This window comes from Limanda limanda, chromosome 6 (genome assembly GCF_963576545.1).
Source record: "Limanda limanda chromosome 6, fLimLim1.1, whole genome shotgun sequence".
NCBI lineage: Eukaryota > Metazoa > Chordata > Actinopteri > Pleuronectiformes > Pleuronectidae > Limanda > Limanda limanda.
This window is the reverse complement of record NC_083641.1, coordinates 9142435-9168556: the sequence shown is the minus strand read 5'-3', so window position 1 is coordinate 9168556 and position 26122 is coordinate 9142435. Positions and strand designations below refer to the sequence as shown.

General features: G+C 43.7%; 1 protein-coding gene across 2 annotated transcripts; it reads left to right on the top strand.

The window, feature by feature from the left end:
* The first annotated feature begins 1454 nt into the window (after positions 1-1454).
* tbx2b (T-box transcription factor 2b) lies at positions 1455-9989 on the top strand. 2 transcript variants are annotated; one of them, XM_061072815.1, is made up of 7 exons: positions 1455-2208; positions 3049-3316; positions 4664-4810; positions 5946-6022; positions 6245-6414; positions 7098-7660; positions 8216-9989. In XM_061072815.1, the coding sequence occupies exons 1-7, from the start codon at positions 1850-1852 to the stop codon at positions 8663-8665; spliced, it is 2034 nt and encodes a 677-aa protein (XP_060928798.1). In that variant the 5' UTR covers positions 1455-1849; the 3' UTR covers positions 8666-9989. The 2 variants fall into 2 exon arrangements, with proteins under 2 accessions (XP_060928798.1, XP_060928797.1); XM_061072814.1 differs by having other exon boundaries at positions 4661-4810.
* Positions 9990-26122: the final 16133 nt, after the last annotated feature.

Genomic DNA, 26122 nt, shown 5'->3' with positions numbered 1-26122 from the left:
TAATATTATTGAGGACAGTTTTATGGCCGGTCGGAGCTTAGTTACACGTGTTAGTATGAAATGTGTGTTGGTGTCAGACAGTGTCCTTTAGACGGAGAATCACTTTTGTTTCAGTGTGAGTCGACATGACTTCTGTGGCGGAGTTCTCCTCGGACCCGGGGTCCTGGCGCGCGGCCGCGGAGGAGCAGGCTGCTGCCGAGGGGCCGCGGGGGCGCGCACACACATGCAGGACTTCAGGGGAAATGGAAAGAGACAAGAGACTTGTTCTTATTGTGGCGCATCAGCCGACTGGCGCCGAGCGGCTCTTCAACACACACTGAGTCCGTGTTCACCAGGAGCCGCGGCGCTGGATTCCTCACCCCCTCCTCCCCTCCTCCCCTCCTCCCCCCCCAGTGGCTCCAGGAGTCCCGCTCCGTCCCCGGGTCTGACTGGGTCCGACCTGCCGGGGATCACACGGCTCCACGGCCCCGGTCTGTCCTCACAAGCGGGCACTAAATCATGTCATCGCCGGGTGTGTGTGTGTGTGATGTGGAAACAAACTACACGCACACACACACACACACACACACACACACACACACACACACACACACACACACACACACAAACACACCAGGGGAAATCTCACACAGGCGCACAGCCCTGCAGAAGAATATAATAAAACCTCAAAACACACACACTCCACTATTTATCCTCCTGTTTAGCCCGAGTAAAGATCGAACCGTGCCACGGAGTCTGGGAGAGAAATGCAACTTTGTGCGCAGCCCGAACAAGGAAGAGAAGTGAGCACTCACCGCGTCTCCTTCTCCCCGAGTGTTCTCTCTCTCAGAATTCATTCATCCTCATCCTCCTCATCCTCATTCATCTGGGTTCTCCTCCACGCAGCGCCGGGCACAGAGCTCTGAGGAACCCGGGGCAGAGCGAGCTACACCCGGCTACCAGAGCCCGGGCTCACGTCAAAACAGCCGAGAACTTGGGAGTCAGAACGAGTCTGTTGTTATAGAGAGAGACGGAGAGAGAGAGCCGGAGAGCCAGAGAGAGAGAGAGAGAGAGAGAGAGAGCGGCTGCTTGGGGAAGCTTGTCCGGACTGTAGCGCAGGAGCTGCGGGTGGAGGAGTGACTGTGCCGGGCTGTTCTGACACACAGGGGTGGAGGAGGTGGAGGAGGAGGTGGAGGAGGTGGAGGAGTGGAGCTGCTCCTCTCTGTAAAGGTGAGTGTTAGGACAGTGGACAGGTTTTGCTTTCTCCGGAGGCGACGTTGTTAAAAAACGCAAAGCCGAGAGGAGCGATGCCTCCACCGGCCACGAACTGAGGGCTGACCCGGTGTTTGGCTGTGGAAATGGGGGTGGGATTTCCCCGATCTTTCCTGTCATTGGTTAATATTTTATCCTGTTGACATGTTTTCTTACTGCTAATGCTTCCGACACCTTCTTGTCCCCCCCCCCTCCTCTCGCAGAGTCTGGCCGGAGCTGTCAGAACCACGCCTATAGGGGCCCGCAATTGGTCCAGAAAGCGTAAAATCAGCAATCAAAGGGGCTTGGTTCATTAGAGCTGGGGATGGAGGCAGGAAGGACATGTGAGATAGTCACAGATCTGCAGTGAACGGAGCCACATCTCTCCAGTCAGTGTGGGATGACTGCAGCACCGCTCGCTTCTCTCCGAGCCGCCGAGGAACCCGGCGCAGGAACCCGAGCCCGGACCGCACCACTCCTCCTGATCTGACTCTCCTCCGCGGCTCCACACTCATCCACCGCCCGCCCGGCGCGGACCTACCCCGGCTCCAGCTCGGAGGGGAACTACCACTCAGATATCTCTCAATTATTTTTTCACTTGTTTTTTGTGGATGCACCGATGAGAGATCCAGTTTTCACAGGGACTGCAATGGCTTATCACCCTTTCCACGCACACCGGGCGACCGACTTCCCCATGTCCGCCTTCCTCGCGGCCGCGCAGCCGTCCTTCTTCCCGGCGCTCAGCCTGCCTCCCGGGGCGCTCACCAAGCCCATGTCGGAGCACGGCCTGGCCGGGGCGGCGGAGGCTGTGCTCCACCCGGCCCTCAGCCACCACCAGGCGGCTCACCTCCGCAGCATGAAGAGCCTGGAGCCCGAGGAGGAGGTGGACGACGACCCCAAAGTTACACTGGAAGCCAAGGATCTTTGGGACCAGTTTCACAAGCTCGGGACGGAGATGGTTATTACCAAGTCCGGACGGTAAGAATCAGCCAGAACTATATTTTTCCTCTCTTTTATACATTTTTTTTATTTTGCAAAAAAAAGTTGGACATTTGTCGACATATGTGCAGCGATTAAAAAACATAGGACAAGTTTAGAGCCGATAGAAATCCCTTTACTCGGGTTGTTCAGTGGCAGCTTGTGCGCCAGGCCTTCGCTATATTATTATTATTCCACCGCCGATTATTAGCCTGTTGTGCATGAATTAAAACACACAAGACAACTGCACAACACTCCAGCGATTACATCTCTTCACCTCGTATTATGCAATAAATATATCGATTTTCAATTGGAGTCCCAGGCCAGAATTTCGGCGGCTTCACTTGTGAATAAACCTCCATGTTATTTCTGGATATTTTGGGATGTTTGTCCAGTCCGATCAAAGGGGAATGATAGGGATATTTTTTTGGAGGGGAAACATGAGCCGAGCTTTAGTTTTTATCTCTTAAACTGCATTGTGTTGAGGCAGCAGGCTCCTGGCTTTTATAAACACACTGTCACTTCAAAAAGCTCCAACGTCCTCATAAATATACGACCCAGCTTTGTAGTGTAGCCTTGGACAACACACACACACACACAGGCTGACAGAGACAACAAACACACACATACACTTTTCACTGTGGCCTAATTGCGTGCAACGACTGGAGAATAATTTCTGACAATTCGAATATTTCCACTTGTGAGAGCCCCGTGTTTTCCCTCAGCGCGTCTAGTGTCGGACCTGTTCCTCTCCCAGCGAGGATCTGCTCCTGTGTTTAGTTTGAATCTCTGTGTGCTGACTCCTCATGTGTGTGTGTGTGTGTGTGTGTGTCCGTGCAGGAGGATGTTCCCCCCGTTCAAAGTGCGGATAAACGGCCTCGATAAAAAAGCCAAATACATCCTGCTGATGGACATCGTGGCGGCGGACGACTGCCGCTACAAGTTCCACAACTCCCGCTGGATGGTGGCGGGCAAGGCCGACCCGGAGATGCCCAAGAGGATGTACATCCACCCGGACAGCCCGGCCACCGGAGAACAGTGGATGGCCAAGCCTGTTGCGTTCCACAAACTCAAGCTGACCAACAACATCTCGGACAAACACGGATTTGTGAGTATAACTAGTTTTTCCTTTGGCTCGACTCGTCCCTGCCCGTGTGGCCCTGCCGCGGGAGGTGTCTGCAGGACGCAGACCGGGACGAACTGTGTGTTTAGGTGTTTTCAGGTTCAGATGAAAATTTGATGAGGAGTGTGAGGCTAAGTGTCAGCAAAACAATAGTGCAACACAGCGAGGAAAAAAGAAGAAGAAAAAAAAACAAACAGGGAATGAATAAATCAGAGCTCGTGTGCTGAATTCAAAACTTCTTCTTCAGGGAAATAATGAAGCAAAACAAGTGGGCGATAATATTCTGCGGTTTATTTTCCACCCTTCGAAAATATAGCCAATAATAAAAATGTGTGTTCTATAGGTTTAAAGATGAATTCATGCTGGTGCTGCTGGAGCTGTTGACACTTTGTCACCACTTGACTTCGCACCGCCACTGACACACACTGAGCTTATGTTTCCTCTGAGCTCTCCACAATATTATCATTTACCTCTGCTGCAGCTCGGGGGCTGTGTGAGGAGAGCAGGCTGCCCCCCCCATCCCCTGCCTGCTAATTGTGTGGCTTTTATTGGGAATTATTAAATAATTTTATATAAATAATAACAGATTAACATGTAAATAAAACCCATTTGAGCTGAGGGTTTGTAAGGAAGGAGGATTAAATGGTGTCTCACCAAACGACAGAAATGACGTGAAATGAGCATGCAAAATCACAGTATAGTATAATATAGTAAAGTAGAATAAAGACTATGATATGGTCCTATTGTGTTAAATTATATATAATATGTATCTATGTTATTATGTTGTTATTTTCTGCATAGGCTACTATTAGGTCTGTTGTGGATTTTTGTTAAATATTATGTTTGATATTATTTTATATTTGTACCTTGTATTATAGGCTACGATATTTCCCACGTGTCTGTGTTGTAGTTATATGAAAGAAGACATGTTTAATTATTATAGCAATTATAAATCTTCACAGCCTTTTATTGTAATGTAAAACATAATAGATTTAATATATGAGCAGTGGGTGAAATTCAGATGAATAATCGAGTGGGAATGTGTCGCTTTAGGAATTAGATCAAGTCATAAATATATAAATATATAAATATGATTTTCTCGCCGTGCTTCTGAGCCCTGGTGACACCATGTGTGGCCTGGTCCGGGTTTTCACTTTGCTCCGCACTAATTACACACAAGTCTGCCTACACAGCAATTAGAACAGCGGCTAACAATAGGCTGATCCGCGTCAACATTCCCTGTGTACACTGGGAACGTGGAGGAGACCTGGCGGGTCGCGATCCTCTCCGCAAAGCTCACTCTCCCTGTGTGTCTTGTGTCTACTGGAGCAGACCATCCTGAACTCGATGCACAAGTACCAGCCCCGGTTCCACATCGTGCGGGCCAACGACATCCTGAAGCTGCCCTACAGCACCTTCCGGACCTACGTGTTCCCGGAGACCGAGTTTGTGGCCGTGACGGCGTATCAGAACGACAAGGTGTGTGTGTGTGTGTGTGTGTGTGTGTGTGTGTGTGTGTGTCCCTCCTCTCTGCAATGTGGCTCTGCTGCAAAAAAAATAATGTCCTACATGCAATGCGTCCCCCTCCCCCCACCGCCAGCCCCCGAAGACTTAATCTGATTTTGTAGGTCGCCTAATTTCCCTGCAGAGGACTCCCATGTCCCACTTGATTTATTTAATTGCTGTTCCTCCCGGGCTGCTGAGTGCTCCGTGTGTTTCTCACCGAGGAGTTTCCAACCTGTGTCCTGTCTGCTGTAGAAAATGAGCTCCTGCCTTTTCGCCACAAGTGAATAAATTGGGCGTGTAAATGCTGCACAGTGTTGTTGTGGTGCACGGCCTCGAACTCAGACTCACACTTCTCCCCCTTTTTTTTAATTATTATTATCAGTTTTTATTTAAAGAAGGTGACCCCGGTGACCTCCCCATTTGGGTTCAGGAGAATGTTTGACCTTTTCAAGATGCGGGTTATTGCGCGGTATCTGCCATGTGTTTATTAGTATGAGCTCACTCCTGATCCTCTTCCGCGGAGTCAATTGGAGCTCGTGTCCAGGAGGGTCGGGTTAATGTGTGTGGGGGTGTGGGGTGGGCTCTCGTTGTAAAAGTTTATGACCAAGAGTCACAATCGATTACAAGGCCATTTAAAAGCCTGGTCACCCTGCAGCCACAGCGGGCAGATGTGGCCGAGGCCCGGAGCGCCTTCTCCCAGGGCCACCGGGGGTCTCCGGGGGCGAGCCGGCGTCTTCCACATCAGGACATATCGCGGAGCAGCAGTGATCCAAACCACACTATTAATTATTGATAAGATAGTCATCTGTTCAAGTAGTGCTCCCTCTGCCTCGGTTTTTTTTTTCTGGGGGGAACCGAGGCTCATGTGGCCCCACAAAGAAATATTTCGTGGCAGATCTTCTCTCTAGGGGCCAATGAGAATAACGCCCCATCATTACGCTTTTTATTAATAATGCAGCCGCGCTCTGCTCCGTGGCTCCGGTCCAACACGGTTCTGCAGCACGTTGTTTTCCTACATGTGGGCCAGGTGGAGACAAAGAACTGGAGCTGTGGCTCCTAGTCTAACAGGGCTCTAACATGAAGTGTGTGTCTGTGTGTGTGTCGACAGATAACGCAGCTGAAGATCGACAACAACCCTTTTGCGAAAGGATTCAGAGACACGGGGAACGGAAGGAGAGAGAAAAGGTAACGGACAGAACACCTGCGAACATCAGTGTGTGTGTGTGTGTGTGTGTGTGTGTGTGTGTGTGTGTGTGTGTGTGTGTGTGTGTGTGTGTGTGTGTGTCCACCATCTTTTTATTTTACAAGCTCATGGTGTCACAATGTAAAGAAACTCCCCAAATTATTATTATTATTATTAATAATAATCCATATTATTATTAATCAATATTATTATTATTATGACAGGAAACAGCTGACCATGCCTTCGCTGCGGATGTACGAGGACCAGTGCAAGGCGGACCGGGAGGGCGCGGACTCGGACGCCTCCTCCAGTGATCCTCCGGCGGGCAGGGACACTGTCCACTCCCCGCTGGGCGACGGCTCCAGCCCGCTGAGGTTCACCCGAGCGAGTCGAGGTGAGATAAGAGTTCTGGTGGTGTGTGTGGTGAGGGCACGTCTGGAGCTTTAGCTGGAACCTTTTTTTGAAATGCACCTATACATTTAAATTGAATCATCCAAATTGTATAAATGTATTAATTATATCAAATTACTGTAATTTAATAGAATTTATGCGAGTGTCAGGTATAAATATAATAATTAATTTTAAAAGCCCACTTTATAGTGTTTGGTAGCTAAACACATTATTATGTAACTACAACCATGTATGTAAACCTGAATTTTGACTAAAGTGAGACATATTTAAATTTAAAAGTCCTATATACAAAACTCTCATGAGGGTTAGAGATATTTTAATACCATTAATTTGATATTTCTTACTTGAGTTTATTTTAAGTTGGTCCGATCCCTCTGTTTTATTCCCCTTAGTTTAAGAATTGAATAACAGAGTTCAATAACAAATCCTAGACAGTGTTATAATTGATTATTTGATTGTTCAGATTTTTCTGATATTTGCAGACTCACACTCAACTAACAAGCCTATACTCCTAAAAATATAATGTTTTAAATCAACATTTAAAATGCGATCACCAAGCTACTGGGTGACCCTCAAGTGTGTGTGTGTAGATTACTGGTGTGTATTTTTTCAATAGTTGGTGATGAGGTGAATAACAGTTGAACATTGTTTTTTCCCTCCTTGCAGATGATAAAACGTGCTCTGACAGTGAGCAGGAGCTGGAGCCTGACGAGCACTGTGACTCCAACAGCCCAGGTCCTGAACCTGTGTCCCCCTACAGCTCCAGGTGTGAGGACCGCGTGCGGGACAGGCCCAGTGCAGAAAAGAAGGATGACTCCGTATTCAGTATAAGGAACCCCGAGAAGGACAAAGCAGAGAGCAGGCACAGGAAGGACACCACAGATGCACTGACAAAGGACTCAGAGGCAGGAGGCATTAGTGCCAGTAAGGACACGTTCTCTCCTCTCATGGTCCAGACTGAGAGCCCCTCGCACTTCAGCCCAGGCCACTTACAAAGCCTGGCTCTGTCTGGCCTGCACAGTCAGCAGTTCTTTAACCCTCTGAACGCCGGATCACCGCTGTTGTTTCACCCCGGGCAGTTTGCCATGGGCCCTGGAGCCTTTTCTGCTATGGGAATGGGGCATCTTTTGGCCTCTGTTAGTGGTTTGGAAAATGGCAGCCTCTCCGCCCAGGGCACGGGAGGAAACCCCTTCCCCTTCCATCTGTCCCAGCACATGCTCGCCTCACAGGTAAGAAAGGTCATCCAGTCAGAAAATGATTTAGTTTGCCTGTACACCTGTAGCACCGAGCGCTTGTCAGTAAGACAGATAGGCCGCCGTTTCAGAGGGAGCGTTTATACAGTATTAGGTGTCACTTCTTAAAAACCAGACCTGTGTATATTACAACCACACCGTGCACAGTACAGCATCAGAAATACTTCAGTCAGAGATGTGTTTAATTTAGTGCTGAAAATTTATTTGAGTATTAGAGCAGTATTTCATGTTTTTGCTGCCTGCAAACCTGTATTTTTACTCAAAGATAAGGATGTAATAATAGGTGCAGTCCTCAAAGAAAGGTTTTTCACATTTTGTCAGGCTTCTGTGAAAAGAGTAAAACTAATTTAGGCTCAAACAGATCTGACTTTTGTTTCCATAAAGATCTGAACTGAACAATGTGAGGGAACAATCTGTTTGGTTGTTGTTGTTGTGATTGTATTGGATGTTCCTAATTTGATTATTTGACAACTCAAGTGGAAATAGTGATGTGTACAGTTATGACTCACATCTTTCCCCTTTGTGTTGCAGGGCATCCCGATGCCTCCATTCGGGGGTCTTTTCCCGTACCCTTACACCTACATGGCAGCGGCTGCAGCAGCAGCGTCCGCCTCAGCCCTCCCCACCACCAGCAGCTCCAACCCTCTCTCCAGGAATCCCTTCCTGGCCTCGTCCCGGCCCCGGCTCCGCTTCAACCCTTACCAGCTCCCGGTGTCGCTGTCCCAGGGCTCCGGTCTGCTCAGCAGCGGCCTGCCCAGCAGCCTCAACCCAGGCTCTGAATCCTCCAAACCGGGCAGCAGAGAGGCCAGCCCGGCCCCGGAGCACCACAGCAAACACAAGACAGGAGGGTCAAGTGGAAGGGACGCATCCCCCAAAACCGCCATGAAGGACTCAGTGAATGAACTGCAAAGTATCCAGAGACTGGTGAGCGGCCTGGAGGGCCAGAGGGGGTCCTCCCCGACTGCTGAGTCCCCCAAGTGATGAGGAGTCCCTGTTTAGGACAATGTCTTGGCTTGAATACCAGAGGACTATACGTGCATATGTCCTGTACAGCACATTACAGAGAGTGGGATGAGGGTTTGACCGACAAGGGTCAGTGAAGGCTGATTACTGATATTCTTTTGGAACAAAGCTGCAGATTGAATGAAACTTAGTCCATATACTTAAATTTAACCTTTTTTTGAATTCACAAGTATTGAAGGTTTCCTCTTGAGCTGACCTGTTGAAAGAGTGGAAAAGCATGTCAGAAAATATTTGGACTATATCAGACCCTTAAATCCCAGTGTTTAGAGTTAGCAGGCTGACCACCCAGGAAAGTGAGTACATTTCTATATCGGTGGAATGAAACATAAATTAACAATAATTTATAAGTAAGCTACATAAATTAAAAGTGCAAATTATGAATAAAGACAGTATAACGCTGAATAATCCTCAAATATTATTGAAATACAAGTTGAAGGAAGTGTCACAGAGAGACAGAGACACTGATCATTTCCACTACAGCAAATAATGCAAAGGATCAAAGGTGTATCATGTGCTCTAAAGCAGAGGTGGAGCAGATACCGCGTATCGGTGTCACCTGCCGCAGAGCCCGCAGCTCCACCGCGCCGCGCACCGCAGAGAGTGCGTGTGGACCGTGGTGGACCTGAAGCACCGGGTCGATCTCAAGCTGCATCCAAAAACTGTGTTCGTTTTCCAGGCCTGATTATTTCAAAGGGATGGAAAGTGAAACGTTCCGTCTGCGAGAGAAAAGAACCCGCTTCTCATTTCATGCCAGAAAAAAAAAATGTTTCTGAAATATTTATGTAATTAAGAATAAAAAAAAAAAAAATCTGTAAATAAAGCTAAGATCCAAGAATATGCAATTGGTATTAATTTATTCAAGGCTGTATATTAGCGTGTATATATTTCGAATTTAACTGGTTGCTTTTTCCCCTCCGCCTGCTCCTGTCCTCTCATTTTACATGACCATATACTGTAAATTAAAGCTATTTAGCGCTTGTTGGTTTGACGAACTGTATGAAGCATCGCTGGTTTTTTAGGAGACGTGTGTGCCATGTTTTAGTGTCTGCATCCACCGACAAATACAGAGGAACAGAGCGAGAGCTCCACATGGATTCAAAAACACCTCAGGTTACTTCACTCCAGCCAGGAGACGTTCAAAGCAATTCCTCCTGTGGGCGCATCATTCATATCTATTCATAAATATATTTAAAGATGAAAGTATCTTGTTTATGCTGGTTGTCCGGGTATTTTTTTTTTTTGATTGTCTCACAATTTCAATAAAAAATCGTTGTGCTGAAAATGTGCGTATCATATTATTATTATTATTATTGCAAAGCAGCTGTTTAAATTTGAAGTATTTTTTTAAAGTTCTCTACGCACACACACACACGCACGCACACACACACACACACACACGCACACACACACACGTGCGCACACACACACGCACACACGCACACACACACACACACGCACGCACACACTCATATACGAGTGGGCCAGGAGCGCCCTCTGTCGGACAAATGTTTAACAGGAAAAATGCCGTTGGTTTGGCCACATTTGAAATTATAATATTATTGGATTAAATTTACGTTATTACAATGCATTTAAATCGGATGGTTGTAATTTGTGAGTGATTTTTTACGTGTTGCATAAAAACCACAGGTATCAATACACATGTTTTTTTTCTCAGTCTGAGCAGTGACAGGCTGGATATTATTAGTTGTATGGAGACAGGAGCAGTGACAGTATCAGCAGCGGTTCATTTTTATTTATGTTCAGTCTGAGTCTGTGTCGTCCAGCTCTATTTCGAGCAGCTCCTCAGTCAGTCGGTGTTTCCTTTAGTATTGTGTGCCCGGCGGTATTTTTAGCAGGAGCCCAGTGATGTAAGTATTTATAGGAAGAGCTTTCTCTGCTGCGCTCACACACACACACACACACACACACACATCCTCTGCAGCCGGACACACACTGTAAACTGGCCTTTTTACCTCCTTTACTGCTGTATATTCTGTATATCCTCAGAAGAGGCCAATACACTCTTCAGTAAGACAATTGTGTCATGATGTAAATGGTGTGCACATGTGTAATAAATTATAGTGTTAAAGTAAAACAATATGTCTGTCGATTTTCTGTCAAAAAAAAATATATTTTATGTATTTTTTTCCCCAATCGTCCTCATGTTTTTGTATCAAAATGTGTGTGTGTGTGAGAGAGAGAGAGAGAGAGAGAGAGAGAGAGAGAGAGAGAGAGAGAGAGAGAGAGAGAGAGAGAGAGAGAGAGAGAGAGAGAGAGAGAGAGAGAGAGAGAGAGCGAGCACGATGCATCATTGTGTGTGATGGACTGTGTGTATCTCGGTTTAAAGGGTTAAGCAGGGGGGAGTTCAGGGCAGCAGACAGCCTTTTGTCCGGGACCCGGCGCCTGTCGCCTGCCTGCCGGCCACAGCCTCCACACCGCCCCGCTTCCTAATTAGAGTCCTCCTCCTCCTCCTCCTCCTCCTCCTCCTCCTCCACCTCCTCCTCCTCCTCCTCCCCTTCTTCTTTATTTTCTTTTCTTTCTGCAGCGATAATCACAAAACTCTCATTCTATTACGGCGGCCATTGTTGCCACTCTGTTATCTTCAATTAACAGAGAGAGCGACTCGACCTCTCACTCAGGGAGAAAAAAGTATTTGTCTAAATCAATCAGGCTATGAGTGATCAGTGGGCTCCCGTGGAGGCCCTATGGATCATAACTAATGGCTGCTGACGGCGTGGGGTAAAAAGGCCAAGATTATTCACAACTTTGTTAAATGATCAGTGTGGGCCGCTATTGTTGTCGCAGGGTTCGCCGTCCCCCAGAAGAAGATGTTGCACATTTGTCTCAACACAGGAGACAAACAGCAGCATCCCTGGTTTTCACTGTCAAACCCAAACATCGTCATCACGCATGGGGCTGCTCTCTCTCCCTCCTCTCTGGATGTATAGATTCACATTATCCTGGAGGAAACGCTCGCTTTTATAACCTCATATGATTTATCAACATGCTCTTTTTTTATTTGTAAAATTATGCATTTAATAGAAATACACTGGGAGAAAGAACTTGTATTGTAGCTTATAATAATAGATGTTTATAAATATAAACATGGTGCGAAATCGAGGGTTTGAGAACAACAACAAAAAATGTTTTCATCTCAGCATAACTTTGAGTTATAATTTTAATGTTGTGCAAATTTATAATTCCATTTTTTTTATTTATATGCCTGAAGGTTAAATAAATTACATGTAAAAAAAACAGGCTCGGGCGCTGACCTGCTCTGCTGATGACCTTCACAAACTGAGTTCAGGATTTGAAGGTTAAACCTGATGTATGTCAGAAATGAGGTCAACATATAACGCCAGCAGTTTAGAGAAACTTCTCCTTTTTAAAATAAATAAATAAACTCCTATAACACCAGCGAGAACAATTCTGCAAACTGCTGTGCAGAGCTGCAACAAGTGCGGTGCATTGTGTTGGTGAATGGGAGGCCAGTGCAGTGTGTCCGTCTGACAGAGCTGGGAACCAGCCCAGGAACCTGCACGGTGTCGACACTGTGAGGGTTGTTGTGCTACTGACAGCGGAGGCAGCCTATTGGGTGCTGGGCTCAGGTGCGGCATCACGCTGGACCACAGGAGGAGCAGGAGGGGTCCAATCACAGGCCCCTGTTCTCCCTCGCGGGGAGGAGGAAGAAGACACAGGGTCGAACTTCACTGCAACACTTCCACACGCCAGAACCTCACACACACAAACACACTCATGCACACGCTTATCCGTTTCAAACCAAAACGGTTCGAAGATATTTATGTTATCAATAAAGTAAGATAAACTGAAAGATTCTTGGAAAACACTCAATAAACACAAGTGCACCTGTAACAGTAACCAATGGAGTTGTCAGTTCCACATGCATGTAGATATGTAAGAATAGAGAGACAGGGTGGTGTACACCATGCAATATTCATATCGGACGAGAGATTTTCTCTCTGTTTTTGTGTAAAAAAACACATGCAGCAATTAAGGCTGAGCCCGGTGTGTGTGTGTGTGTGTGTGTGTGTGTGTGTGTGTGTGTGTGTGTGTGTGTGTGTGTGTGTGTGTTTGAGAGACTTCATGGATAGTTTTGGAGCTGCATGTAGGCCCATCGCCCCCTCCTGGACACTGGGTAAGGAGAAGGAAAGTTCACAGCTTCTCTTTTGGGGAGACTCACTCTGGTATTAATACTGCAATGATTTAATTTCCCTCTGCGTCACACTCTGTTATCCTTCATCATCTTCCCAACACTTCACTACTTCCAAATACAGGATGTGTCTTTCGTTTGAATATGAAACCACTGCTATCCGTAGACTGAAAGTGGACATTAATGTGTTTGTTTATAAAATAATTCCTTAGATTAACAAAAAGTCTTTGGTATATAATATCATATTATGTTATAGCTGCCATTGTCCTTCACAAGAAGCTTATTTATTATGCAGAGCACCGGACAAAAGCACCTGATTTATTCAGTGTCAAAGGTGACTGGATCCTTTCCCAGCATGCACCTTCAGGAAAAGGCAACAGGAAGTGTCTCAGTATAAGGTGTAAGACCACCACAGGCAGCAAGAACAGCTTCTTTGCACCTTGGCATTAATTCTACAAGTTTCTACATTCTCCCAAAACATATTCACTCATATGCTGTTATGATGTCAGTGTTGGAGAGGGCTGCTTCCTACACGTGTTGATTCCTGGTCCGGTGACTGTTAAGGTCGTAGAGTAGGAATCCCACGGTTTTCATACTCATCAAATCCTTCTTTCTCTGTCTGCCAGTTTCTCCACTCATTAATACAGCCTTTTCCTAGAACTTGTTACCCCCCCCCCCCTCCACAGAAGATGCTCACAACTGATAATTCACAGGAGAAACCACCACTAGGTGGCACACTGACTCACTTTACAAGTATCATCCATTGCATTTTCTGTCAATTGCTTTGAATGACTATAATATGCATTGAAGCAGAACAATCCACAGCATTTTTAATTTCCAGTCATTGTAAACATGTAGATATGATTACAGATGGTGTTTATGGTGTAGTAATGCTTAAATTCTTTTAACTGAATTAATCTTTCTAATCACACCTAGTGGAACTGATCCAAATATTGAATTATAAGGAGTAAACCTCTGCATCATATGAATTAACAAGATTCAGCTAGTGTGAAATCATTTGGATGAGAAATATAGGAACAAATATACATCCACAATTATCTCACAAAAGAAAGAGAAAAACGAAAAAAATGGAGAAAGTACTTAATGAAGCTGGAGTAATATGATGTAGGAAAATATCTTATATTATATAAATATATCAATGTTTCAGATTTCTATATGACAGTGTGTGTGTGTGTGTATTCTTGGTTTCTATAATTTTATTCATACTAAGAGAGTAACCTTAATCAGAGTTAATACAAATTAAATTGTAATCTATTATTAAAATAAAATGTTTTCTCCTCAAACATAAGTCACATTTTATTGGTCTTTGCGGCTTATGCCAGATGTTCAACTTATCTTAGTGATACTCCTGTTAAGTACAGTGAGTATAATGGATGTTGACTGGCTGAAGATTTTCTCCTTGTTTTATATAATGTTTGAGCATGAAAGATAAGTTTGAATTTTTAACCTCAGAAACAGTCAAAATAGCGTCAAAAGTAAAAATACTGTGAGATCAGGTGGCATGGGGGACAACGAAAAAGAATGGGACCAAAGGGTATTTTTAATTGACGTTGAAAAATTTTAAGTTTTGAACAGTTTTGATCCAGTCAGACAAACTATAATTTAGCAAGTGAAGCAAGTGTCTTCATAACAGCAAAAGTATGAACATTAACCACCACTGTTCCAGATTGTGTGTAGCTGCAAACAGGACTATGTGCAGTCTGAGCTCGACTCAAAGCAATAGTGCATAAGACCTACAGTGAAACACGGTGGTATTGGGATGTGTTGTCTAATGAGAGGCTGGTGATATCACTGAATGAACTCCACACTGGTCATGGAGCAATTCCAGCCTGTTCAGCAGAGAGAGTCACGTCTTAGATTTAGAGTTGTGTGGGAGAGGATTCATTTGATCTAATCATACCGTGCACCAAAGATCCGTTCGGTTCCAAGCAAGAGCAGCAAGTGGTGAGCACTGTGGCTTTCCATTCAGACCCCAACCCCAATAAATCTCCTGATGAAGGGTTGAAAAGGTGGACGGGAAATATGCTTTTCTTAAAGACCTCGGGAATAATCCGAACCAATGCCATGTAGAGTAAAGCAGACACACAGGAAACCTTAAGTAGGTGAACAGTTTTTTTTAAACGTATGTTAGTTTAGAATTATATAACCCCGTTGGAGAAAAACCATTTAACTGAAACTATTTTTGTTTCTTCGGGTGACATGCTAGATGAGCCGGAGATTTGAACCCTGCTGTGTAAGTGCCTATTTGCACGCTCTCTTGGTTGTTCCACGGCATGATTTGGAATAAATAGATCATGTAAGGGCTCTATGTAAAGACTATGTGTCATGGTACATCCTCCCATGACCTGCTGCTCCAGAGACAAATTACAAACTGAAAGATGTCGCACCGTAAATCAAAGAAAAACCAAACATGGCGGGGCAGCTAATGAAGTGGCTGGAGAAGGCCACGCTGGGCAACCTCCATCTTGTCACTCATTACTGGGAAAGGAAACAATGGAGGCCAGCGTGGAAACGTCCTTTACCGTCCTAGATCAAACAGCGACAAGAGCCTGCGCCCACCACTCACCAAGCACGAGACACAAACACGGTGGGAGCCTGTTGCACATCCAGGCCTTTGCAGAAGTGGGCTTTTGATCATGGCAGCGTCCTCGAGGACGTGTTTAAAGAGGACAGAAAGAGGAACTATGCGGGATCTGCGCGTCTGACCTCGGAGAAATCATTTGCTCTGATGGCACTAAGAGGCCTGGCCTCCACACACTGGGCTGACACTGAGATGAATACAAGAGATTAGCAAATACTAACAGTCTGTGTCACCATGAACAAATGCCCGGGCCGAGTCGAGGCGCTGAGACTAAACCCGCCAGCTCTTCTGAAAACACACAATCCCCTCCAACACTTGTCCAAGCTCAGACGCATGTAAAATACACCCACGCCTGCTTAGATAAACTCTGAGCAGCGCCACAGACATGTGTTGTACTCGGACTGGAGTTTGACTGATGCCGCTTCTTATTTAGATACAGGGACAGTATGCCGTGCTTCTAAGTGTTGTTTATTACCCACTGACAGGTTAGCTCGTTGTAAACATGGCAATTTGGGAATTACCCAGAGAGCTTTCAGTGTGTGCCAGTACAAGTGATGTGGGGCAGAGGCTATTTGAACATGTGTCTAAAGCTTCTACAGGAACATGTAGACCATGACACACCAGTGACTTCAGGTGGTCATTTGGACAAAAACATTCCTCTGTAGTTGCTGGATATTTAACTGTGCAAGTGTGATATCTTTTTAAAGGTTAAGACATATCAAAAAGCCCAAGAAAAGCTTTTATTGCAGTAGGTTTTCTTTTGTTATATATATACATATATATAATATATGTATATAACATCAATAAGCCGCCCATAATCACAAATACATTCATATGGCTGTGTGTAAATATTTGTTAACTCTGTTACATTTTAATCTGAAAATTGTCACACAGAGAAAACAAATGTCACATGATGAAGTTGTGATTAGAAAAATGTCAAATCAGCAGCAGCAGAAAACCTGTTGATTTAATGCACCACCCATATCAAACACACCTGCCCTGTACCATGGGCAGTAGGTAGATGATGGTTAAACACACAAACTGCTAAAACCCTGACTGTTGATCTTTCTGCTGTGACTCCTGTGTTTATCTCTGCCATCAGTGAGGTCTCTGCTGTTTCTGATAAACCTCATTGAAAGCTCATTCAGGTATTTAAGAACATGGAGGAGTGGAGTGAGGCAGAGGCTGAGTGGACCGGTGGTTTAAAGAAAGAATGAGAAGTTGTATCTAAAACAACTGTGGAGCCCTCAGTGTGACGACCAAGCAGCCGTGGAACAAATGACTGTTACACAGGGGAGCATCAACAACTACTGCATCACCTTCCAACAGAGTGCTAGGTCTGCTTTGGGGCTGCAGCCATTGTGGAGCTTATCTTTTTCACGCATGTTCTAATTTTCAGCTGCTTTATCCTGCTGTTAATTCTATAAGAAGTTGCAGCTCTCTGATTTAAAGCTTAATATTGCAATGTACGGTCACCCACTGTGGTGTCCATGGAAACCAAGACACCACGATTTTTTTCAATTTAAAGTAAATGGCAACGGTTTGCCAAAGTGATACCTTTGAAGTTCTGGACCTACGTCTGACATTGTATCTGTCACATATATCATCCACATTACCATACATGTTAGAAAGTTTGATTTTTGATGAGTCAGAACAAAGTGTAGAACAAAAGCTATTTCTATTTATCAATCAATCAATCAAGTTTTATTTGTATAGCCCACATTCACAAATAACAATTTGTCTCATGGGGCTTTAACATTGTGTGACATCCTCTGTCCTTAACCCTCAACAAGAGTAAGGAAAAACTACTAAAAACCCTACTTTTTTTTACTCTCTTAAATCTTGAGGAGGATTTTTGCAGTGGTCGCAGAGCTACTCTGGAGTGAACGGATAAGATGAACGGAGAAAGCGAACGCCACGATATATCTGAAGATAAAATTTGGTTGGTTTATCTGAAGTTAATAATAAATGTTTTATACAGTGATGCAGAAGTAATTTGTTGTGCTGCTTGTAGTTGTAATTAACCTCATTTGTGTGTGTGTGTGTGTGTGTGTGTGTGTGTGTGTGTGTGTGTGTGTGTGTGTGTGCGTGTGTGTGTGTGAAACAAACAGAGGTACATTAAGCTTTACTTTCACTGAACAATTTAAATTGAGCACCTGTACACCTGCTTATTTAGGCAATTATCTAATCAGCCGATCATGTGGCATTCACGAACATGGCAGTGAGTTTGGTGAACTTCCTTGATCTCCTCAGTCACCAGGGGGTTAAAAATGGGCATTGGGGTTTGGTAATAAATAAATAATAATAAAGACACAATTATATTTATAAATCCCTCCTCATTCCAACTGGGAACTACGAAAAACCAATCAGGAGTGTGATGGAGAGCCACATACTGGCTATGTGTGTCAGAAATAATACTAGTGACTGTAACTGGATCTTTGTTTGCATCCGAATTCACTTCAAGCTTTAAAATTAAAGCGGGAATGAAATGCTCAACACAGTCTCATATGGTCTTTCACAGTTAAGGTCTACTTCTTCTTCCACTTCTGTACCTGTTCCGTTACTCTACTGTCGGACATTGTAACCATACCTGTTATATAACATTATTATTTCCCACCATACACAAGCACAGAGTACACAGAGTAGAAAAAAGACACGTGTCCCACCTTCAAACACTCCCTAACATTCCCACAGGATGTAAATCAAGTTCCTAAGCTTGCGTCCTTTCCCGATGCGAGCTGCAGTCTCCTCCATGAGAACAAAGACTTAACGCGAGAGAGAAGTCTTTTGAAAAACATTTCAGACGACTGCTGACAAGTCACTCACACCCAATAAAAACAGAGATATAGTGAAGTGCAACAAGACAAACGGCGGCCCAGCTTTTACCTCCAGCCACAGAGTTAAGTTGGCCCAAGTTCGCCAGAGAGGATGGGGACAGAAAATAGTTCCCATAAAATCTCTGAGTGTCACTTAACTTCATTGACCGTACAATGAAAGAGACTTCAGACAGGCTTGTCACACGTGTCTGTATTTTTATGACTTTGTCACTGGTTAAAATACACTGCTGTTTCACATTTAGCTCAGAAACATAACAGTGACAAAGGTCCAACGACAGGGGGAGTTTTAGGAACACCACTGCATCTCAGAAAAGAAACAAGAAAGCCCAACACGTGAAAAACAGGACAAAATGCTCGTGGCATGAGTTTAAGATTACTAGAGTCTGACATTAGTGATATGCTTATCAACACCGGATGATCAGAAGTGATGAAGACTTACATGTGTCAGGATTATAGATTCAATTCACTTTCAACTGGTTCCATGTCCTCCTGACCCAGGTCTTTGTGTGAGAGTCCAATACGAGCCAGCCATCTTTGATCTACATCTGCTATTAAAAAACCACATAAAAGGCAGCAGGGAAAGTCCAAATGCATGATTTCCACGTTCTGTGCACATGGCAAAGTCATTTCTTCACTGAGACACATCTAAAACACGAATGAGCGTACTGGTGAATTGGGTATAGGAAGAGGACGACAAGGGATTTGGAAGGTTCCATCATGGGAGGTCTGAGCAACAACTTCCACTGTTCTGGGTTCATGTTCGTGAAGTCGGCAGAATGACCAGGTCCCATGTCTGCCCTGTCACATGTTCAGGGATCAGGGAAACTAGGGAGCTGGAGTGTGTATGTGAGTGTAAGTAAGACTATGGGTTTGACCAGATCTTGAACCTTGCGGCACATGACGCCTACGTACCACAAGCCGAGCAGCTTCTAAAGTCCAACTGAAATCAGCAATCGACCCTGACACTAATATCATCAAGCTGCGCTCCAAATTAAATGGTCACAGTGCAAACATGGCGCCCACTTCAAAGAGGCCAGGGACTTACCTCTGAAAAACAAAGGGCATGACACTGTTTAAATAGAAGCACTGAGGAACTAGTAAGACGCCAGAGATTATGAGGTGGAGCCGAGAGAGAGAGGCCAGATAAACAGGAGCAGGTTTATAGAAGCTGTAACTCTGATAGTCTGCTTTTAGTTCAGTGGAGTTTCATAAAAAAAAAAAAACAGATTATACTGCTTGAGCTTGATTTATCTCCATTCGCCCAGGCATTAAAAGAAATCCCATTCTCTTTATTAAAAATACAACCACAACAAAACTGAAATGTAACTTTTAAAAGGGGCAGGGAGCTGTGAATGATGATCAGCCTCATAGTGAGATGTAGCGTAAACCCATACAATCGTCATAATATATGAATGTCAACACGCACAACAGTGAGCAAACATGAGGGTGCGGACAATTATCTCATTACATACTGTGCACATCTGAGCAGCATGCAGTACATTACAATTACTATGCCACATGAGTTTTCGCAGGTCATAAATTTTAAAACCAGTCACAGCGTGTGGTCCCAAAAATCCGGGGCCATTGTCGTAGCTCGCTGTAAACTCATTGCTGAGTGTTGTCTTTCCACTTATTCATCATTATATGTGGAAAAAAAACACATATGTTGGAAAAATGTGGGTTTAAAAAGGGCAATTAAAGTTAACTTAACCTAACATTGACCTCATAGTTACCCCCCGAAATAAATGAAGTTTACAGCAACTATTTTTCAGCAGAAACATGTAAATTTTTCTATCTGAGGGAAAGGTAATTTTATAATAAATTCGTTCATTCACAAAAGTTCATCCCCTTCACTAAATTTGAACAGGAAGTGATGTTAAAGTCAAATCTTTTGTCCCTGGATGAAGTTTTTTGTCGGTGTATTCAAGGAATTGTCCACACTGCAAGAATGTTCAATGTTATAATAAGTAATAAATGTTTACTACTTTAAACACTCATAATTAAAGATATTGTATGCCTGTGAATCAATGAGAATATGTTCCATTCGTTTAGACGTTAAAGTTGTGGTGAATGTGTCACTAAGTGGCATTTTGAGAGCAGATGATGTTTGTGTGTGTGTGTGTGGGGGGGGGGGAAACAACTCGGACAATAATTCCGTGGATGTTTTTCCACCAGGTCTGGCAAGTCAGAAAGTTTGGGAACCTTTGGGATGAACTTCCCTGAACTTTCTTTGGGGATGAACAATGCAACAACAATGCCCACTACAACAGCTACACTTCCCATTCAGACCAATTACCCAACCATTGAATGTGATGTGTGTGTGGCTGTTGACAGAAAGAGGGAGGACACTGATTAAGTGTGAGCTTCTTCTCCATGTGTGACGGAGCTCGGTGACTCCTGCCCCCATTGTTTGCTCTGAGCTGTAGTTTAACAGCTCGGAGGAGGAGATTCACTCGCATTAACGTTATATATGTAAACAGAGCTGATGTTGTGCCAACACTACGAATAAATGGCTTCTACTACTCTTTAAAAGTCAGCAACTCATGAAAATGTTCGAGAGCAACATGTAATCTAACATGTTTCTTGCAAGTGAACTATAATGTTCATGTCTCTGACCTGAGGTTAAGATTTTTACATTTCGAGAATTCCCCTACACTGAGAGAGGAAACATCCATCCAACTTCTAAATGTGTCAAACCACTGTCTGCGACTGAATTGGAAACCCACACCCCTGGTCTTCCCTTAATTGGCCGCGGAAGATTAAGGGCTTGAACCAATGTGACCATAGAGTCAAGTCCCTCCATATAATGAAGACAAATTCTGTGACAAACTCCAACAAACACGACAACGCATCACATGAAGCTCGGGTTCTTGCAAATAAAATCACAAGAACGGTGCCTTCAAGTGGGGAGTTGTTTCCTGGAGGTTTAGGTCTTTTCCAGTTGAACTGAGTGCCCCCCCCCCCCCCCCCCCTTCAGGCCGAGACATTTCTGGATGTGGATCTTTTTAACTTTTACACACATCAAGTGTAATTTAGTTCAAACATCCATATTCTATGAGTGTAAGATCCTCAAAACTTTTGGGACTTTTCAAAGAATCAATCAATAAATATCTAGTTGTAATCATTATCCACAATCCGCTGCCACCACGATCAAGATCCATGATCAACTGATCAATTTTCATTTCAGGACCAAAGAATATATTTGTCAAAAGGTTTTCTCTTTTTCCTTTCAGGACCTTTTATCTATTGCAGTGTCTTTAAGTGAGAAACTGACAAGAAGACCCACAAATGATTTGGATCAAATCATCGTTACCACTGAGGTCGCAGATTACATGTCAACAGATCAGCCGCCCTGACCAATGAGCAAACTCAGCCACTCAGTCTGATGTAAGACTGTCTCATACATTTGTCCTTACCACACTTCAGTTTGATACCAGGGCTAAACAGCTCTGTAATACAATAAGGACGCTGTTTCTTCTTAATGGATCATCCACTGGCACAGATGTTCTGAGTTTAATCCTGGAACACGTAACTTTAAAGACTACAGATTTTTTTGCATTATATATTCATCCTATTGAAGATTTTCATTTCCAAAAAATTGAGTTGGGAATATTCAAATTCAGCTGGAGGCACCTTTTTTTTAACCAACTCATGCTGCTAATGTTAACCTTGTTAGTTTGCTCCACCTCTGCCAACAAGAGTTGTCATTTCAGTTAATACAAAGGATGATTCCAGGAAGAAATGAAAAGCCTGTGATAGTTTCTAGGCTAAATCTGCTGTTATGGTGAACACGTGTCATGCATGAGAACAGTGACAAAGAGGCCAGAATTCTCAATTTTGTTTTTATTTTTGCAACAGAACTGCCTGTAAATGCAACACTAATGTTGTGTCACTTTATTAGGTTGTGGTGTTTAAATCTGATATTTCATCTCATTTCAGTCTTCACCAACTGCTGAGAAAACTGTCTGACTCTGCAAATTCTCCACATCATCCTGTGACTCACCTCTGCTGTGTGTTGTTTGGTGCTGTTTGGTGCTCGTTGTAACTTGCTACGAGCGTTCAGCTAAAAGAAGCTAAAACGCTCAGAGGAGCTGAAGAGAAGTGCAGAGTTGTGTGATAACTTCCAGTGGGTTCATACAACACCTTTCACATTACACACATGTGATCCACTGTTTATCTTTAAATATTGACGAGTGTAGGTATAAAGGTTTCTTACACATAAATACACAAAACATTAGAGTTTGCATGGTGCTACAAATAGGTGAGATGTGGAGAGGACAACTCCATCATGATATGTGTTAGAGAATGTACTGGAGGTCAGCCATGAACAACAGTACAGTGGAGGCCTGAGGAGGGGAGCAGGAATCTCCACCTTGTGTGTGACGCACTGTGGCCACTTAAGGCTCAGCATTGGCCAGGACGGGTGAAAAAAATGACCAATCAGCGTTTAGATATGAAGCCATGTGAAGAAAGAGGGAGGGGGAGGGAGCTGACACTGTATCCGGCTAATAAGAAAGGAGCCTCAGCCTTCCGCCATTTCGACTGTAGACGAAAAAAACGAAGAGCCCTCGGACTGACGGCGACAGAAATGTGGCGGCGTGCGTTAGCCAGAGCTCACTTCCCCACGTCTGGCAAATTACACAAATAGATGTTTTGCTTGGGAGAGAAAAGGCCCGACTCCCACCGCTGTAAATTGGACACCCCCTCACTCCTTCAACCGCGACACCAACAGCAGCTACGCCTCAAATGAGTGAAACCAAAGCAGTTTATCCACAACACCACTTTGAAGATGAACCGCTGCCTCAGCCTGACAGTGGCAGAGGTGTCTGAGACATGCAGCCTAAAGCACTGATGTTACACAAGGAGGTGAAAATGGAAGGGAAAACATTTCTAACCAGACCAAATCATTCAATTTGCCGCAAATTGTATGAGCAACAAAGCAGTTTGTGTGTGAATCCGTCATTCAGACGTGTGGAAGACGTGTTTTCATCAATGCAAGATGCAGATTCACAGTTTGAAAATAATCTGATCTCCGTGTCCTGAAGCAGCAAAATGACCTGGTTTTCAACTCTGGCTGATATAATAACAACAGCACAGTCGGCAACGACACAGAGGTGTGTGTGTGTGTGTGTGTGTGTGTGTGTGTGTGTGTGTGTGTGTGTGTGTGTGTGTGAGTGTGTGTGTGTGGACCATAAGCACATTTAATATTCATAGCTACAATGACATTTAAATACTTTCTGCACTCTTCCTTTACCATTGTACATCACAAATTTTACGTATCTGAAAATATTGCTGAAATAAAAATGTCCATTTTATAGATCATGTCAAATAATAATTACATTTAAAATGATATATTTTCATAAGCTAAAAAAAGTAGTCCAGCCTGTTTTGTGAAAAGGATGCATTTTACAGACATTCCATAGTTTCTAATATAGTATATTTATATTAAGAATTAAGATCAAATTAAGAAGGATCAAGGAGCTTTTACTTGAAAAATTCAGCATCACTACATTTGGAGAAACTTGTTTTTTTTTTTTACTGGAAAGTGACGTTTGTATTATTTGGTATAATTCATGTGATCAAACAGGAAACTATAACAGTGTCTTCAAACATCGTGCTCTTGACACTGTGTGGAACACAAGGACGTTTTTGTAATTTGAAAAAATTATAAAATACATAAATGCAGATTATTATATTAAAGATATAATTGCTGTTGGAGATTCAGCGACGGCTACAGCAATAAATCCTGTTTTTTGTCTTTAATTTCATTAACACACTATTATTGAATACTGTAAGGGCATAAATATAGGTAATTTTTTAAGTATTCAGAGACCTGGAGCTGAGTCCTGTGAAAAGCGGCGTGTGTCTGGAGTGATCACCGAATGGAGGTCATATTTCCCTGTGTCAGACTGCCTGCAGCTAAAACCTCCTACTGCTCAGACCATGTGACGGTGGGAGTGTGTGGAGGTTCAATTCCCTTCCAGAACCTGTGCTCAATACTGCTGCTATAAAAAAAAAGTCTAACTTTTTGATTGCAGCAGATATGAGCAGAGGTGATGCATGGGCTGGACACAGTGCGGACTGACATTCCCCCAGTGGAGAGGAGAGTGAAGGAGCCCAGAGGTCAGGACACGCTGAGAGCAGAGCTGAGGTAAGAACGGACAGAGACGCTCTTTCAAAGCAGCTCCCGCTTTTCTCAAGTTTTCTTTTGCTGTTTGATTATTTTTAACCTGTGATAAAATACTGTGATTTTCCTATGGAGACTGGTACATTGCTGCAAATCCAAATCTGTCTAAATGATAAATATTCAATTTGAGCTTGAAAAAGTTGTTTGGTTAGTATCACATCTGTGCAGCTTTCCCACCTAAAGTCAGCGGCAGTAAACATGTTGTGTTACATACAATAACCCGTATGTGCATTTACTTATACCACTTCTATTATATTGTGTGTAACATTTTGTGATTTATCCAAGGCCCCAATTTCTGCCTGAAGCTTAGTGTGATAGACTTTAGGCTACAGACTCTGAATGAGTTCAAGTTGATGTATCATTGTGTTTGGTTGTTTGGTCTCATGGTCCAGGTTGGATTTAAATAAATATACAGCCACATTATACATTATAGTGTTTAGTGACATCACTGCACTCACCTCGGGTGTGATGAACTATTGGCTAATAGTTCAGTTAACTGACAAATTAGATGTTGAATTATAAATATTAATTCATGAGATAAAAATGTGGGATTTGTGGACTTTTATGGTAAATTAAGGAAATGATGGTGTTTATGGTATGTGAGAGGCAGAGGGATGCGCGTGAGTGTGTGTGTCTGTGTGTGTGTGTGTCTCTCTCTCTCTGTGTGTGTGTGTGTGTGTGTGTGTGTGTGTGTGTGTGTGTGTGTGTGTGTGTGTGTGTGTGTGTGTGTGTGTGCTTTAATTTAAATTATAGAGAATGAAGCAGCAGCTCAATCTTTACTCAAGTTTTCAACAGTTGGACAAAGTCGGGATCGAGCACCACACACACACACACACACACACACACACACACACACACACACACACACACACACACACACACAAACACACACAGTTCATGTCACCAGACATATAAGTCACACTGGCACCTGATTTATAAACGCGCTGCATTTGCTGCAAAAACCACAGGCGCATATTTCACCTGCGGACAGTGCGTCACTCACGTCTGAGGCCTGACGCTGTGTTATTACTATGCAGACACACACACACACACACACACACACACGCACACACACACACGCACACACGCAACGTGCCACTGCATAACTTCTGCTGTAAAGATTTCCCTCGATATTATTTTCAGGTGGTTTAACATTCAGGCCGTTACGGACCACATGAGCTTTTACTACGATTTTATTTAGCAGAGAGGTTTAACGGGGGAGACACATTATAATGCAGATTTATTTGAGTTGTAGTAATTTTATAACTCCATTTATTTATTTATTTATTATCCGTGCAGGTTATTTGCGGGTTGTGGGCCTACAAGCTTCCTGGTTGAGGATCGAAGTCAAACCAAACCAATAATGAAGAGAAACATTTGAGAACGATTAATCCTGGAAGGTTCTTGTGCTTCAGAGCGCTTCATGTTAATTCCATGTTAGTAAAGGGCAACACACGGATGAGAAGACTTCACTGTAAACATATAGGACAATTACTGTGCTTTAGTCTAAAGCAGCATATACACCATTATAAAGATTTTATGGTGGACTGATTATAATTTTTATTTAAGTAGCTATATTGAGAGAGACGTTTTTAAACAATAATATTGATCGTTGGCA